Source organism: Osmerus mordax, chromosome 28 (assembly GCF_038355195.1).
Source record: "Osmerus mordax isolate fOsmMor3 chromosome 28, fOsmMor3.pri, whole genome shotgun sequence".
NCBI lineage: Eukaryota > Metazoa > Chordata > Actinopteri > Osmeriformes > Osmeridae > Osmerus > Osmerus mordax.
Genome location: NC_090077.1, coordinates 6427814 through 6446157, shown reverse-complemented (window position 1 = coordinate 6446157; position 18344 = coordinate 6427814). Strand labels below are relative to the sequence as shown.

The following is an 18344-nucleotide window of genomic DNA, read 5'->3' as shown; positions in this document are numbered from 1 at the left end:
TCTTTAGGTAAGGGAGATGCTGAAGATGAGGGATTCCAACGGAGCGCGGATGTTAACACTGATCACAGAACAGTTCATGGGTGACCCCAGGCTGGCCCTGTGGAGACAGCAGGGCACCACCATGACCGACAAGTACAGACAGCTCTGGGACGAGCTAGGTGAGAACACACACACACACACACTCTTTCACCAGTGAGCACTTTCACTGGTGCACTGAGACTGGAGGACTGGCATTTTCTTTTTTTTTGATGGACAAACACTTGCCTTGGTTTAGTACACACACACACCCTGGTTTGCTACACATTTTGTGTGTGTATGCTTGTGTGGGGAAACTATGGGTCCACAAGGTGGTGTTTAAGTCCTCACCAACTGTTTACCGTTCACTCTCTAAAAAAAACCTGTTTACTTGAAAAACCAAGTCACACTTCCAGAATCCTGGGGGCCTGTTACTAGGACAACAGCAGAAATTGTCGGCAGTCTTTGTTGTCATCTAACGTTTAGATGTGTGTTGTTTGGTTGTTTTCCTTCGCTGTTGCCTTCGGTCTCCGCTTTCCAGGGATGGTGCAGTCATTTGAGTTTTAATCTGCTTTAATTGCGTGTACGGTTAGAAGTGTAACTTTGCTTCGAAGTGCGGACTTCAAACCCCTCTCTCTCACTCCTTATCTTTCTCCCGATGGGTGGGAAATGCAGCCCTCTCGGTTCCTTTCTTCTTTGTCCCGATCTTTCACTCCTCTCCTCCAGACTCAAAGCCATCCTTCCTTCACTTCTCTATCTATTTATCTACACAGCCCTCATTTCTATTTCGTTTCCTCTCTGTGTGCCCATGTCGAAGTCTCCAGTCTCCTTTCTCGGCCACCCCTCTCTCTCTCCCCCTCAGCCCCATCTCAATAGCTGGGTAGCTTAAACAGACATTCCAGCTAGTACTTTCGAATGTATACAGAATACATACACATCGTGACCTGGGTTGCTGTTGTGTCTCACAGCCATTCTGGTATCTCTCAGCTTCTACTCTGTCCTACTGTTTTTATATCCTAGACGCTTCCTCCCTTTTGAGTTTGTTTTTCTTTTCATCTCACTTTGAGCTGTGTGTCTCTTGTCACAAACGGATTAATAAAGTTTTCCGGTTTCTAAATAGTTTGTCAGTTTGGGCATGTGCATCAGTGCAAGCCTGCATTTGAGCACAACCTTTCAAAAGAGAAAGGGAACTGGACAGGTTCTCTACACCTCGGAATGAAAAGTGAAATCCTTTTCCTGCCTCTAAATAATTTAACGGCAGCCCTGCCACTTACCTGTACTGTAAATTTAAAAAAGATAATTGTTGTCACGTGGGTCAGACATGATGATAGAATAGTGTACCTTGAGGGACAACCAGCGTATGCATAAAAAAAAGATCAGAGTGTGTATTCTTCACCGTGTGTGTACAGGGGCCCTATGGATGTGTATCGTGCTGAACCCCCACTGCAAGGCGGAGCAGAAGTGCTGGTGGCTCCGTCAGCTCCAGCGGTGGAACAGTGTGGACGTATGCCCCTGGGAGGACGGTAACCACGGCAATGAGCTGCCCAACCTCACCCACTCCCTGCCTCAGGGTGCCCATGGAAACCAAGGTGAGGGACGGACAGGTTTTGCTCTCTTTCTGTGTCTCTCTTTCTCTGTCTCTCTCTCGTTCCCCCCTCTATCTCTGTGTCCTCTCTCTCTCTCTCTCTCTCTCTCTCTCTCTCTCTCTCTCTCTCTCTCTCTCTCTCTCTCTCTCTCTCTCTCTCTCTCTCTCTCTCTCTCCCCCTGTGAGAAGGTGAAAGGTGAACGGTGTCCTCTCTCTCCTCCTTCAGAGTCGCGCCCTCACAGGACTGTGTTCACGCGGGCCATCGAGGCGTGCGACCTCCACTGGCAGGACCGCCACCTGCAGCACATTATCGCCAGCGACCTCTACGCCAACTACTGTTACCACGACAACCAGGATGGCTCCCTCTTCGACACTCGCGGCTGGCCCATGTGGCACGGTGAGTGTGTGCGTGCGTGCGTGTGTGACGTTGGTGTGTGTTCTGTTCTCGTGAAATGACAGAGTATGCTCTTCAAAAACTGAACCCCTCTCTCCTCTGCCCCTCTCTCCTCTGCCCCTCTCTCCGTCCCTCAGAGCATGTCCCAACGGCATGTGCCAGGGTGGATGCCCTGCGTTCCCACGGTTACCCCCGGGAAGCCCTCCGATTGGCCATTGCGGTGGTGAACACACTAAAACGTCAGCAGCAGAGACAGTTGGAGCATTTCCGCCGGCACAAGAAAGGTGGGCAGGGGCTACAACCCCACACAGGTCATACACATTTGTCTGGCCATTCGTGTGTGTGTGTTTGTGTGTGGTTAACATGTGGTATCTCTGTCGCAGAGCTGCTTCATAAAGGCGTCACGTCCATCACCAACATGGAGGGCTGGGTAGGACATCCCTTGGATCCCATCGGGACCCTGTTCAGCACCCTGACAGAGACGGGACGGGGGTCGGAGGAGGGGGGGAACACCTGTCTGGACCTCTCAGGTACGGGGCCTGGGAGAGACTGCCCATGCTTGGTCACCGTGCTGGAAGCCCACACACGCTCGCGCACACACTATCTCTTCCATGCACACTATCTCACACGGTCCCTTTTTGTCTTCGACTTTTCCATGTTCTTTAAAGGTTATCGAATGTTAGGGTCTTCCTCAAAGCTCGGTTTTGTCACACGGATCCATCAAACTTGCTGGAACCTTTTGTTGGGTTTAGTAGAATTGTTTGACTCTTTGCTGTGTTCTCCTCTTCTCATTTGTTTTCTTTCTCCTCCTCCTGTTTGTGTGTGTTTTCTCGTTCCCTCAGACTGCTCTAGCGTAGTGAGTCGGGCAGAGCTGCAGCGGTTGCCAGTGCAGCGGTTGCTAGGCGATGGCGAATCGTACGTGGCGTTGGCTGTGGAAACGGCCCTGATTGGTCTAGGCCAGCAGAGGGTGATGCCAGATGGGTTGTACGCCCAGGAGAAGGTGTGTCGCAACGAAGAGCAGCTATTGGCCAAGCTGCAGGAAGTGGAGCTAGACGACACCCTGGTCAAGATCTTCCGCAAACAAGCTGTCTTCCTGTTAGAGGGTGAGGAACGCGCGCTACATCAGGCACACACACACACACCGGTGGGATAGATTTCAAAGCTTTTTACCCAACTCTCTATTCTTGTCTCCCTATCCCTAGTTGGCTTACATACTTAAACAAAGAACAGGAAAAAACACATTTTAGTCTGTCTCAATATTTATTATCTTTCCATTTTGTGGTGTAAATATAACTACAGCCGCCTCGAAACCAGACAGAAATAAGCCTTGCAGAGTACCATCGGGTGTATTGTGTAAGCAACCACAAACACACACTCTCAAGCACACCCTGTATCGAGGTCTTGTGCTGGAACAGAATGTGACGCCTGGGGTTTGGAAATGGGTGAGGTGGCGTATCCTGTAGACTCAGCCCTCAAAACCTCTCGTCCCACCCTAACCCCAGTCACAGGCCCTGCCTTTGCCCAGGACGACCACCCACTTCTGGGGCTGCCTCGTAACAGAGTCCCGAGGATTCTGGGCCTGAGGCTTCTGGAGGCTTGAGTGGACCCCACGTGTGATGTGGTCTGTGGCCTGTTGTGTCTGAAATAACCCTCTGAGGGGAAGGGAGGGATGGAGGGAGGGGGGGTATGAGAGGGAAGGCTTCTGCACATATGGCCATATGGTGTTCACAACGTCACAGTTAGTCTCCTGCCTCGTGGCCTCCCCCCCCCCCCCCCCCCACCCGTCAGGAAAGAAAACAAGGACGGTAGCGTCTAGCCCTGCCCTCTCTCTGCAGGATTGAAACAGATGATTATAAATCAGAAATAAAATCACACCGAAGATGCTTCCAAAAACAAAAAAAAGGAAGGTATTAATCCACCTGAACAAAAAAAAAAAACGATTCCCCTCTCCCTGTCCACAAAGGTGTTTTCAGGTGGACTCGCTTGGTCATTTGTGTGCCTAGGTGAGTGTGTCCATAAACCATGTGTCCCTGCTCTCTCTCCGTCTGGTTTGCAGGTGGGCCTTACAGTGGCCTGGGGGAGATTGTTCACAGAGAGAGTGTTCCCATGCACACCTTTGCTCGTTATCTTTTCACCTCTCTCCTACCTCACGATGCTGAACTGGCGTACAAGATTGCACTGAGAGCCATGCGGTGAGTCCCTCTACGTCGTCTTCCCAACGTGTGTGCGTGCGCGTGCGTGTGTTTGTGGGTGTGGACAGGCGAGTGTGGCGTGGGCAAAGTATACGTCGACGTCTGTGTGTAGCGTGCAAGCGTCTGCGCTCGTGTGCGTGTGTGTGTGTTCTGCAGAGGAAGCCACTCTGTTTTGATGTTGTGTGTGCGGGGAGCCGGATCAGTGAATATTAATTTGATTAATTAGGCACTAATTAGTGGCTATGATGTGCAGCCTCGCACGTGTGGCCAACGGGGACACGCGAGCTAGCCCGGCATGGAGAACAAAGGAACACCTTCGCTATCATTTAGCTCTCCGTGGCTCGGGCCCAGATCACCACTGGTGCTCGGTGAGAATGAGGGAAGGAGCGCTTGTGGGTGTTCAGCATGGAAATGTTGAGATCGTAGATGTTCAGTTGTAGCAAAAGGCAGGGAAAACTCTAACAATCAAGTCACATTTGTATATTCCTAATGCAGTGTAAACCAGTTTACCTGTCAACTAGCTCAGCAGTGAAGGGAAGTATCTTGGTCTTTGCCATATTCCCAGTACAACGGATGTCAGACAAGGCCCCTAAAATGTACAGCCCGATTCATGAGTTTGTATGTTCTAGTGGTTTGTGTGTTCACCCCAAGCTGTATACAGCCCTGTGCCTCTGTTCTCTGCAGTGTCCAACCTGATCTTTCTGAATCACACACACACTCTCATACACACATACACACTTGCACAGTCTCACACGCACCCCAGCCCCAGCACCACCCCTGGCGTGTGAAACGGGCGATTTAGAATAATGTGGCCACTTATAGCAGCTCCTGGGAGCAGGGGTGTCTACTCAGCAGGTAATGAATGTGTGTAATGTAGCGTACTGTAATATGATAGCGTATACCTCTCTGCTCCCAGGGGACTCTGGCCAGTTAAACACAGAGAGAGGCTAGAAGGACCCGCATTTAATGGCTCCCATTACGGCATCATTGATACGGAGAGTCTCTTAAAACACCCGGAAAACACACAAACAACGCGCTATACACCATTTGGATATGGGACTCCAGGTTGGGTGAGAAGCAGGTTTTACAGGTGCAGAGGGGACTTTGTGTTGTGTTGGGTAGTGTGGCGTTGGGTTTCTTCTGGGCAGGTTCATTACTACGTGAAGGAGGGGAAGACCCTGTCTCCTGGTGCAGTTTATCCCACGCTAAACCCAACACAGTGCTGCTTTCTGCTCAGATGCTTTCTGCATTGTAATGTACTAGTGCAGTGGCTGTCGGTGGCGAATGCTAATGCAATGCTGCTCAGTACGTTTCTATGTAGTCCTCGCCTATGTCTATGGTACAATCGCAGCTCAACGCGGCCGTGAAGCGTTGATATATATTTCGAGGCCTATTTGAGCTGTAACCGCTGAGAGACTCCAACAGAGCTGTTGGGTCTTGGTGAAGGCAACGAGGAGGTATTTCTAGCGTCTGCGGGTCAACTATTCCATTGTATATGCATGTGGAGTTGGACACAACCGTGTTAGCTACCGAGTGAGGGAACTGAAAAGGAGGCCATTTAGCAGCGCCACACCCACACCACATTGCTCGTGTTCCCCACAGATGTCCCTCTCACACAGGGCCCTAGAGAAACACGGTGCCGGATCTTTCCGGTAAAGCAGCGTTGGCTACTCACTGTTGGATCTACAGCCTGTAGGCTATTGGACCCTACGTATGTGAAGGGCTGTTAGACTTCCTGTCAGGCCAAGCTGTCAGTTCCTTCCTCTGTGGAGAACCAGGATGGATGGGCTTGAGCTACAATAGGCAGAGAGACGTTTTCCGAGCGGATGTGTGGATGGATGGAGGGAAGCGAGCAGTGTTTACACTCTGAAGGGGAAGAGGTTGGAGGTAGAGAGTTCACTAGTCAGGCTGACGTTCACCAGAAACCTGGAGGAGAGGGTGGAGGACCTTGGTTTGTAAGAGACACCTTCTGAAAGAATCGACATATCTGTGGGATCGTGTGTGCGTTTGCAATACCCGTGTGCACGCGTGTGTGTTTTCCTGCATACGTGTGTTTGAATGAATGGATTTGAGCGCCCCGTGGTTGCTAGCCAGCCGCTGTTACCCTTTAACGCCTGTGTGTGAGGGTCCCCGCTCTGTCCTGATGCGCTGCAGGAACGCCAGGGGAGCTGGTTGACCCCCCCTCCACTCGCCTCCTCCCTTACTCTGCCTTTAATGGAGTCACGTTCAGGCTACTCATGGCTGTGAAGAAACGAGCCTTGACTTTTACTGTTGTTTTTTGAGCACAGGCAGTAACATAAATGTGAGGGTTTACAGTGTAATCTTGATGGGGGGGTCATAATGTTTACAGCTGAGGTCGTTTTGAAGATTTTACATGGTTGTTATTAGGAAGTGGTGCATCTTTTGCTAACCTTTTTGCTCAAAATAATGACCCAGTATTATTTTCCCTCATGAAACATTCTGAATAAGTTACTTGTCGGTTTTCTTACATTTCTAGACGATCCTGTCCAGTGGCTAGCCTGTGAAAGGCAAACAAAGGCAGGAATGTTGATGAGGCCTCCATCTTTAGCTAAGGCCTTTTATTTTTTTTGCTTTGCTACACCCCAGGAATCTTCTAGAATCCCCCAGTGTTCCGGAGCTTTTAGCAGCTCTTTAGATGTGCTTGGAATGAACCCCTCGTTGCTATGGCATTGAAACATCTCCGTTTCACACTAAGCCTCGGTGTTCACACTCGGCACATCTCTCGCCTTGAATTTTGTCACCTTTATTTTCGAGAGTCTGTTTATACCTGTTCCTCCCTCTCTTGGTCTAACATGCTTCAGACTGAAATGTTGATGGTGCTTAGGTGGCAACAGTATCTTACGTGCTCTGCTCTGAAAATGAAACAGGCATTTAGCATGACCTCTCTAGCTTTGCTTTGATGTAATGTCAGATGTTATGTGTAGATCTGCGAGGGAAAAAAATAAGAAGTGCGCATGCGCACGGTACCGTACGTGTTTGATGTGTGTCCAACCTCGGAGGAGTGCAAGGTGAATTTCCTAATTTCCCTGTAGACTCAATTATCTTTGTGATTGGTTGAGAAGCGCCCAGGTTTGCCTGTCTACAGAAGGCTTGGAGACCTTTGAAATGGGGCAGGAGAGGAGAGGGCTGGAATCTGAGATGAGCTGTCCGCCATGGTGATAGGATCTAGTCTGTTGTCTATAATGAGAGAGAGAGACAGAGAGTGTATACAGGACTCCTGTATACACTGTATATACAGGACTCCTGTATACACTAGCAGCTGTTCTGGAACATGACTTCGTTAATACCCATTAAAGTGCAAGAACTGCTAATTATGCTGGGGTGACTTCAGCATGGTGATTAAGAACTAGGTTTGGAAAGTAAATGGTAGAAATATGCAAACATCATTCCCCTTATGAATCCCAGGCTTGCTATCGGAGCAGAAATAATGAAGTATTTTTGTCTGGGTCTTTCACGTGCAAGATTCTGATGGCCAGAATGCTTTTACATGTAGAGAGAGGCAGAAAGAGTCATTCTTTCTGAGTGTGACTGTTGTTTGGTGTTTCTAGCTGAGTGGGCATCTATGTGTGTGTGACATGATGCTAGTTTGTGTGTTTGTCTTTCCAGGTTACCCGTGTTAGAGTCGACAGCATCATCGGGTGACCTGTCGCGGCCGCATCACATTGTTTCCGTGGTACCCAACCGCTACCCTCGTTGGTTCACCCTCAGCCACATTGAGTCCCAACAGTGTGAGCTGGCCTCTACCATGCTCACCGCAGCCAAAGGTACACACACACACACATATACACACACACACAGCCACTCAAATTCACACGTTTTCCCGCACAGGCATCCTCACCTTCTCAAACATATGCACTCACCCACCCATGTGAAACCACGTCTGAACACCCAGTAGGGGCACTTTTCACAAAACCATTCTTTTTTTCACCTTTTTATTTTCGTTGTCACGTTTCTGTGGGAATAGGGTGTTGAGCTTCTGCATGTGTCTCGTTGTCCCCCCGTCTGGCCCAGGTGACAGTCGTAAGCTGGAGACTGTGCTGGAGTCCATCCAGAAGAACATCCACTCGTCATCTCACATCTTCAAGCTGGCTCAGGACGCCTTCAAGATCGCCACGCTCATGGACAGCCTGCCTGACATCACACTCCTCAAAGTCTCCCTGGAGCTGGGTCTGCAGGTAACACACACACACACACAAACACAGGTAACACACACACACAGGTAACACACACACACACAAACACAGGTAACACACACACAGGGATGCATATAGACACAATGTGTATGCGTACTGTAAATAAGCCATCACAATTTCAAGAACTACAAACAAAATCATTGGTACTGTGAAATCAAGTATCATGGTTAAGAATGCTGATGTATCTGGTCATTCTCTTAAGTTTATTTGTAATTTGTAAACAGTACAGGTATATTGAAATTCTTCATTGTGCTCCTACTGATACTTCCCTAGTAGTCAAAAAAGTTGTACTCTAAAGTCCTACATGTTTCTAAATGAACATTTCAACATAAACAAATCCAAATCCTATGTGAACTGTCTGCCTCATCTCTTCAAATTATTTTTCTTTCCCGCCTGTCCATCTTTGTCTACATCCATCCTCCTCCTCTTCCTCGCGTCTGCCAGGTGATGAGGATAACCCTGTCCACGTTGAACTGGAGGAGAAGAGAGATGGTGCGCTGGTTAGTAACCTGTGCCACAGAAGTGGGTAAGTACACACAAATATCCTGGTAAGGTTATCGTTTAAATATAAAAACAAAACAAAAATGCAATTGCAAATCTAATATCTGTCGTTGTTTTTGCTTTTGCTTGTTATTCGGTTGTTCCTTAACCCTGTGTGTGTGTGTGTGTGTGTGTGTGTGTCTCAGGTGTGTATGCGCTGGACAGCATCATGCAGAGCTGGTTCACCCTCTTCACCCCCACCGAGGCCACCAGCATCGTGGCCACCACCGTCATGTCCAACAGCACCATCGTCCGCCTGCATCTGGACTGCCACCAGCAGGAGAACTTGGCCTCCTCCGCTCGCACCCTGGCCCTGCAGTGCGCCATGAAGGACCCCCAGAACTGCGCCCTGTCCGCCCTCACCCTCTGCGAGAAGGACCACATCGCCTTCGAGACGGCCTACCAGATCGTCCTGGACGCGGCGTCCACGGGGATGAGCTACACCCAGCTGTTCACCATCGCCCGCTACATGGAGCACCGGGGCTACCCCATGAGAGCGTACAAGCTGGCCACCCTGGCCATGGCCCACCTCAACCTGAGCTACAACCAGGACACGCACCCGGCCATCAACGACGTCCTCTGGGCCTGCGCCCTCAGCCACTCGCTGGGCAAGAACGAGCTCGCCGCCGTCATCCCCCTGGTGGTGAAGAGCGTGAAGTGCGCCACGGTGCTGTCGGATATTTTGCGGCGGTGCACGCTGACCACGCCGGGGATCGTGTCGGCGCTGCACAGCCGCAGGAACTCTGGGAAGCTGATGTCGCTGGACAAGGCGCCGCTGCGACAGCTCCTGGACGCCACCATCGGGGCGTACATCAACACGACGCACTCGCGCCTCACGCACATCAGCCCGCGCCACTACAGCGAGTTCATCGAGTTCCTGGGGAAGGCCCGGGAGACTTTCCTAATGGCGCACGACGGACACATCCAGTTCACCCAGTTCATAGACAACCTCAAACAGATCTACAAGGGCAAGAAGAAACTGATGATGCTGGTGAGGGAGAGGTTTGGCTGACTGGGGCTGGACGAGGGGAACTGTGCCCTTCTAGAACTTTTCTATTAACTCTAGTCTGCCTTTTTCCACTCCTTTTGGACTCCTAATGGACCATTAACTTGAGAGAGAAAACGAAAGAAGTCGAGGAGGGAAAAAAACTTGACAGAGCCACACATGGTATTACCGTTCTTGCTGTTGTTATTGTTGTACACATTATTACTATTATTATTATTATTATTATTATTACTACTACTATGTGTACAGAAGTCTTTTATTTTCTGAAGAGAGGATTTGTTTGTCATTTTGTGAATGTTGTGTGTAGGCCTACTTCTTCACATGTGTAAGAGGGGAAAACGAGGACAAGTAAAAGTTTTTTTATAATCAGCATCATTTTTTTTTAAACATTTTTTTTATGTTGGTTTATACTGAGATTGTGTTGTCCAGTAGCTGAAGCCCTCGTATGATAGCGCTTGTGTAAAACAAAAAAACAAACAAAAAAAACCTTGCATCAGTAGGCTCCCTCAAAGAGAGAAACTATGGCTTTTACCCACACAGAGCACCTCCCTTCCTGCCCTCTAGGGGGCACTGGTAAGCACTGCAGCGCTCAGCTCCGCCCACCAGGAAGAAGCCCCCAGCAGCATTTCTGTTGACTCAGCAGCACTCGGACTGCCAGTTCTCACTGGGTCATAGGCATTAACTACATCCCGAATGATGCTAGTATCTCACTCCTCCTGTTAGTTAGGCCCCATTGTAAATACAGTATTAAGTGGTTTAAAAGATGGACAGTATGCTGGTCCTACAGCAATGACAAACGGTTAACAGACAAGGACATGAGTATTACTAGTATTACCTTTGCCACTAATGCAGTAGGGCCAGATGCAAGCCAAAACAGACACTGAGACAAGCCAAGCTTATGACTGAATTCCTTATGTAGTTCCTAGAACGTAAAGACAACCCCAGACAGCATCTTATCCCCATCAGTCAGCTGTGCTAGTCACAACTTTGTACTTTGCTGCTGACTGATCATGGTAGGCATGTTTGAAATGAGCAGGGCTGGGGCATGTCAAGTAGGATATTCGTATATTATTGTTTAAACTGTTTTAATTTCAAACATAAGATTTTATTGCATTAAAAGTGAAAAACATACAGATAAAAGTGGAAAAGATACAGATAAGATAGCAAAATTGTCTTAAGAATGTTTAACTATGACATTTAAAGCCCCCCCCCTTCCCTAGAATCATAGGTCGTTTCGAACCTTGATGGTAAGAAAGAGCAGACAAATCAGAAAACAAACCCAGGGTGCTTGTTTGTCACTACTACCTGGGGCGAGGCAGTAACACTGGCGTCTACTTCCTAGTGCTGATGAGTGTAAAATGGGGCCAGTATCATATTAAAACCCTACATAAAAACCACAGAACGAGAACCCGGTCAGCTCTGATATTCTGTGGGGAACCTTCAGCAACTGTCAACAGAATGTTCTCAGGGATTTCTAGAACAGGAAAAGGACAAAGGAACGACCGCAGGATCAACCAACGGGGAGCGACATTAGCGAGCGTTTATTGTACTGTGTATATATACAATAGTGAAATGTCTGGATATGGAGGATCTGAAAGTATATGTTAACTAATTTATACAGAGTATTCTATGTAATGTGAAATACTTGAAGCCGCTGTAGCTTGCGCTCCCTTTTCGTCTTTATTTGATTTCTTTCTTCTTTCTAACTAAACATACATATCTGAAGTAAGAGATTGGCCTGGCTCTGTTTGGTTGAGCTCACAAGGTGAGTCTATGCTTATACCACTGAATCAGATTTGTTCCGTACAGTTTGGTTTTCGGTGGGACTGAAATCACCTTAGCAGTTAGCTATGGGTTGGATGCCCTGATGACTGAAGCAGAGGTGTGGCTAGTCTTCTCTGGGCCAGTTGTGTTGCAGTATTAACCTCTTTGCCTGCCCTAACCCTAATATGGCCACCCGGTTTACAGTAACTGTCTCTCTTGTATCAATCATGGCAGGTCGGTCCTACAGTAAGGAGGCAGCCAGGTACCTAAGCTTAGCTAACACTGGTTCATCATAATGTAGCCTAGCTAGGAAGACATGGCTATCGAAACTATTGATGGTTCCTCCTGCTCTGCTTGTCTTAAAGACCAGTGTATTTCTGACATGCTTTTTATTTCTGTTCCATTTTTCATGCTTTTTTGGTATGCTTTTCTCTTGTGTTGTTTAAAGAATAAAACAGCCTTTTCTCTTGCCTTGTCCTAACGCTTTAACTTTAACCAAACAGACGTTCTAACAACCAAACACGTTCCAAGAGGCGAGAGCCAACCCACCTTGGTCCCAGCTTTAGTGTCCTTTATTAGTAACAGAATGGCTGTGTAAATCCTGCTTTTACCCAGCAATTCCTCACGTGTGTTTAGTGACCTACATTGTCCTGTGTCTCTTGTTCTCTTCTGAAAGAATTTCCTCCATTTCTCTTTAGCCGTTTCATTTGTTTGTGTAGGAAAAATTATTTTTTTGTTTTGTTTTTCCCATTTTATTTATTACAACGATCCATGTATACATGCTTATGAAATTAAGATTTGATACACCAATATCAATTTATTTATGTAACTAAATCACTGTTTTATAATCTTGTTAATGAGTCGATGATTGAATTTTCTTTTGTTTTAATTAAAGTTAGTTTTTTTTGAAAGGTACTTCCACTTACTTGAATAATTGTGTCCTGCAAAACAAATTTATGTTTTCTAGTTAAACTATTTTAAATCCACACTTTTTCCCCATCTTACAGGCACTCACACACACACACACACACACACACACACACACACACACACACACAGAGAGAGAGACACACAGACTGACTGCTATCTCTCACAGACATCTTCTCTTCATCTTCTATAACAATCCGTTATTGTTATGGGTGCACTGTGTGAGTAGTGATGGACAGGATGTGATACGCTGGTCGGCATAGAAACAGATCAGGAAGAGGAAATCAGTCAAGCAGTTTTAGATCATCCGACACACTGACACAGGGAAGTCAAACTGAGGAATCATTCAGCTGTTGGCAGCTTTTTACCCCTGTCATTTTTGCCAGCAGGAGGGGAATATGTCATGTTTCAATTGATATTCCCATGGTTTTCTTTGGAAACGATGTAAGGCAGTCAAGCTAGCAAAAGTTGTTGTTTACACGCGTATAACGTTGACAATGTTGCAACAAAATTACTAAACCTTTGAACGTGGTTTGTCAGTTTGTTGTGTGTGTGTGTGTGGCCATTGGGGAGAGAGTTTGAACAGGTGGTACCTCCAGACTACAGGAGCTCCTGACAGCAGTGGGGTCCCTAGGCTCTCAGCCCCTCATTAAATATTGACACAAAAACACAGCAACTGTCTCTGTGTGAACAGTAATGAAGCACAGCCTGCTACAGACGTGCACACAGCAACTTAGCAGCACATGCTGTCTGTGTTAGTGTGTGGATGTGTGTCATGTAAGGTTTTGTGTGTGGATGGTAATGAGGCCCATTTGTCCACAGACATGCACACGTGGAACCTCAGGATTTGGCGAGGAAAGACACCGATTTACCGACAATATTGTTCGACGCTGTCAAGGGCTGGTCAGAGCTGTCCATATATTATGTGATGGATTCCACCTCGTGACCGTGTGTGTGCATGTGCAGTGTGTGTGTGTGTGCGCGTGTGACCTGTGCCTAGGTTCCAGGTGGTAATGACATCCCATGGGTCTCCTGCAGCAGCATGGAATCCACCAGCCTGTCATGGTGTATCCTTCTAATGACATCATGATCACACGCACATCCACATTCAGACTAAATGACTTTTCCTCACCATCGACCATCAGACCTTTCTCTCTCCGTCTCGATCTCTCTGCCACATTCACTCACTGGCCATCTGATGTCGTTTTCCATGCTGCATCTTTGCTGTCGGCCTACACAATGATGAATATTACGCACGCATTTCATCATCACATCGTGTAGGCATGCGGAACAAATGTGCGAGCGGGATGTTGCGTGAAATGTGATTTCAACAGTGTGGTTTGAAGGGGCCACTGTACAACACCAGTAGTCTTAATGTTACACTGCAACGGATATCTGCATACTTGGTTGGTTTGGGTATCCAAGAATATTGAATATTCATGACCAAGGGCCCTTCCTCTGGGTAACTTCACTACCTCTCCTTCATGTCTACCCCGGAGTCGGTGCCCTTTTGAGGCGGCAACATGCATGCTAAACCTTCAGAGCACAAGGAGGATCACAGGCCTGTTCTGTAGCTGTGCTTATGGCAGCTTACCATTGGGACTGTCTCTCCTTTTCCTCTCTCATTCCGGAGGAGAGCTTGGCCGTTTGAGTTTGATCTCTCCTCTTCCCCTCCATCGGCCCCGGGGCGTCTGATTAAATGCTAATTAAAGCCGTTAGCTGCGCTATCACCGGCGCTAACTCCTCGCTCTCTGTCATGGAGATTAATGCCCATCGTTCATCATCCTAGCTCACCGGCCCAGGGTACCTGCCCGCAGAACCTGATCAAGACATCCACCCACCGTCCCCCACTCCCTCCCGCCACGTCGAGATGGACGAGGTTTTTTAAATTTTAATTTGAAAATTGCCCTCAATTACGTCTGTGGCCAGCGACCACTTGCGGGAGCATCTCAGGCGGTGTGGTTGAGCAGGTGGGGAGAGCGGCTGAATGGGTCAGCGGCCGCGATGAGCGATAAGGGGACATTAATAAAATAAAAAGGGAGAGGTTCATTTAAAGCAGAAGGGAACGGGGGAGCAAGGCTCTCATTATTTAACTCTCAGCTTTATTTAAAGGACTTTATTTAAGGGTACTAAGTTAATGTGTCCTCCAGGACAGCGAGTTAAAACGCCTGACAGAGTGAGAAAGTTCCAGCCATAACTTATTCCCTGAGCACCCATTTGGTAGGCCATCTTTTTATATTTCCGACTATCAAATCGTTTACTGAAGCATCTAAAGGGAGATCAAATTGTTCCATGGTACATTTGCTTTTATTTATTTTTGATTGTCTTGTTCATAAAGGTTTTACCTCAGAAGTCTATATCCCGTGTCCAAGGTCCACCCTTTCAGCCATGGTGTTTATATAGGCTACTGTTGGTGGGATCATCGGACCCTATCTCTCTGAATATGAACTACATTGAATGTGCAAGTGATGAAACAGAATTTAATTTCACACAAAATCTAGGTGGTTTAGCAGCCTGTGTATTCATTAATCCACCCCTACACACTTGTTCGATGAATTATCCTCTACTGAAGTTGGTATGAATGTGAACTCTAATAACCTTGACTGACCGGACCTTAGAAAGACAGTTGGTTCACACATTTGCTCCTCTTTAAAAGTTCTGGTTCTGCTAACACCAGGTTGTTTGAAAAGGTTTCCAAGAGCAATTAACAAATATTGGAAGATTTATGTACTCATGACACTTTTTTAAAATATTTTGCTCTTGGTCACACGTTCTGCCAGTTCCCTGCCTGCCAGAATCCGGTGGAAGATTCTCCATCTTTCTCCCAGTGTTAATAATCACATGAACAACCGAGACACAGAGGGAAAATCCACTTCACTCCATCGACACCCAAGTGATTTATCCCTGTCTCTGCTCTCTCAAAATATATCACAGCATTACAGCTGCATTTCTTTCCTGTTATAAATATAAACTCTGGGACAGAATAGTTTTCCCTATGAATTAATATTAGTATTTGTTTCTAACTGTAACATTGAGTCCTATTGCATGGGGTTACTCTGATATTATTCTTTTTATTTCATTATATTGTAGGCTATTGAGCCTTTATTTGATACAATTCATATCTTTTCACCTTAATGTAATTATTGTTTTGATTTCTGCTTGTGAGGAAAAAGATTTTGACCTGAAAATCTGAATTTAGCCCATCTAAGCTTGCAAGGGAATGAGGAAAGAGCAATCGACTAGCCATGTTTAGCTTACTTTAGCAGGAAATGGCACTTCACTTCCACTGCTGACAAAAACATGAACCATAAGAAGACTCAGCATGATGTCTTCCACAAGGTTCCATACCTTTCTCTACTTCAGCGGGCATTCCATCTCCGCTAAACAGGAACAAAAGGGAGAAATGAAAAATGAGATGGTGGAAGAGGGTGAGGAAAGAACGAGCGCGTACATCAAGGCTGCATTCATCGTGATGTTCCATGCTGTACATTGTATAGAGAATTATTTTGAAGTGTTCAAATATCAGCCTCATGATGTGCATTCATACAGCCATATGTATGGTTTTCTACAGGAGTCTTTTCACGACTCCCAAGTCAAAGGCTATGCTTTATATTTCTACACTTTCATTTAGTGCAAGCCTTGGCATATGTTTAAACTGTAGGTATCATTTTCTTCGTTTTCTCATGCGGGGATAGAAAACATTGTTCATGTATGGTGTTTGTTTCATCTAGGCTGCCACTTCAGCCTGTGCTACCCAGCCTATTGGCTGTCCTTTTCTGCCTCTGGTCTCTCTTCTCTCTTATTTCTTCCTTCTCTCTAGCTTCGACACATTTCTCCTCCGGCCTCTCTCTTCCTCCTCCTGTCGCTCTCCCTCCCTTCTTGTCTGTCTGCTTCCTCTCTCTCCTCTCTTGGTCGAGCCTCCCCACCTCTCACCTCTTCCTGTCTCCTTTCTGCTATCTCTCTGTTCTCCCCACCTGCCTCTTTCCCCTCCTGTCTCTCTTTCCGTTTCATCAGTCTCTGTCTCTGTCTCCCTCTCTCTCTCTTTCTGTTTCATCTGTCTCTGTCTCTCTCTCTCTCTCTTTCTGTTTCATCAGTCTCTGTCTCTGTCTCTGTCTCTCTCCCTCTCTCTCTCTCTCTCTCTCTCTCTCTCTCTCTCTCTCTCTCTCTCTCTCTCTCTCTCTCTCTCTCTCTCTCTCTCTCTCTCTCTCTCTCTCTCTCTCTCTCTCTCTCTCTCTCTCTCTCTCTCTCTCTCTCTCTCTCTCTCTCTCTCTCTGTACTGTGGCCCTCCCCCACCTGGAAGTGCAGATAGCCTGAGGGCAGTCCCGTGCTCCTCATCAGGCACAACACGATGACAGGAGGAGCACTGCTCCCCACTGTTGGCTGCCCCTCACCCCTTCAACCAGCCACATCTAACAAGCTTCTTCTACATGCGTCCCTCGACGGAGCCGTGCAGTACGGAGGCGTGGGATTGGACCAGCTAAGACAAACAACGGCTGTAAACAAACTACTGTGGCTACTGTACCTGCTTCCTGTGTGATCGTTGCGCCGGTCTTTCTCTCTCCCTCCCTTTTCTTATCTCTTCATGTCTGTGTGTGTGTGTGTCTGTCTTTCTGTGTGTGAAGCTAGCTCTAGCTTTATTACTCAAAGGTGTTTAAGGACCATGCGATAATCCGTGTCTTCTGCAGGGAGGAATAACCACAACACCAGGAGGGCCAGAGATACTAATGAAACCCCATCAGGTCACGCCATCTAAATGTCACACTGAGAGAGAGAGAGAGAGAGAGAGAGAGAGAGAGAGAGAGTATGGAAGAGTGGGAGGGAGAGATTGGGAGAGAGATTTGGAGTGGAGGATGGGTGTATGGATTGAAAAGAGAGAAATTAAAATAAAAGGGAGGGAATGACCATAGGCAAAAGAGAGAAGGAAATAGAAACAGGACAGTGAAATATAGAGACAGATATAGAGAGGGGGGGGGGCAAGTGCAATAGGATGGAGGGAAGAATACGTGAAGGAGGAAGAGGGAGAGCGGGTGCTTAAAGTTCAATATCCGACGAGGCGTCCGAGGCGGTCTCCAGGGTCTGTGCATCCACTTGCTCTCTGACACATTAGACCTGACTTGAATAGGGCCCAGGCCCAGACCCATTCTACCTCTTACTCTCATCAGGCCCCTTACACACCCCTGGGATTGCATTAGGGCAGCCCCATTATACAGTTGCCATGGGGACCCTGACACCTCCACTGATGAAGTGAGAGCCACGCAAGGCTGAGTTGCAGAGCAGTGTGTATCTGTGCGCGCGTGTGTGTGTGTGTGTGCATGTCCTCTTCAATTGTCTTCACGGATTTAACATTTGATCTGAATTAATTGCTTTCGGGTTTGTCTCATATTTCCATATTTCTGTTGCACCCTTTGTTTGCCTGCAGACATATCGTCTCTCTAGGTTTGTAACACATATAGCCTTCCTGCCAAGCACCCGTAACATCATCTCAACCGGTGAACCACCAGACTATGGATACTGAGAAGGGACAAGCAGTGCCGGCACTACACATAGGAACAGGTCCCAAATCCTGTTGTTAATGGACATCCAGAGACGAAGACAGAACACCATCTGGCTGGTACCCTTTCCTCCAGTTAGCAACCCTCTAGAATGTTCCCCTGGAGAAGAAGCCACATGTTCATGATGGACGCTGCAGGGTTTGTACTCATCCCCT

General features: G+C 47.4%; 1 protein-coding gene across 1 annotated transcript in view; it reads left to right on the top strand.

Moving 5' to 3' along the window:
- Positions 1-12625, top strand: part of LOC136937861 (zinc finger SWIM domain-containing protein 6-like) — a 34289-nt gene extending 21664 nt beyond the window's left edge. Inside the window, exons 4-14 of the mRNA XM_067230977.1 lie at positions 8-158; positions 1425-1604; positions 1827-1997; positions 2132-2278; positions 2378-2524; positions 2837-3097; positions 4051-4186; positions 7814-7971; positions 8219-8382; positions 8845-8926; positions 9087-12625. Of these exons, the coding sequence (XP_067087078.1) occupies positions 8-158; positions 1425-1604; positions 1827-1997; positions 2132-2278; positions 2378-2524; positions 2837-3097; positions 4051-4186; positions 7814-7971; positions 8219-8382; positions 8845-8926; positions 9087-9952 (2463 nt within the window). The 3' untranslated portion in view covers positions 9953-12625. The remainder of the gene's footprint in view (positions 1-7; positions 159-1424; positions 1605-1826; positions 1998-2131; positions 2279-2377; positions 2525-2836; positions 3098-4050; positions 4187-7813; positions 7972-8218; positions 8383-8844; positions 8927-9086) is intronic.
- The last annotated feature ends 5719 nt before the right edge of the window (positions 12626-18344 follow it).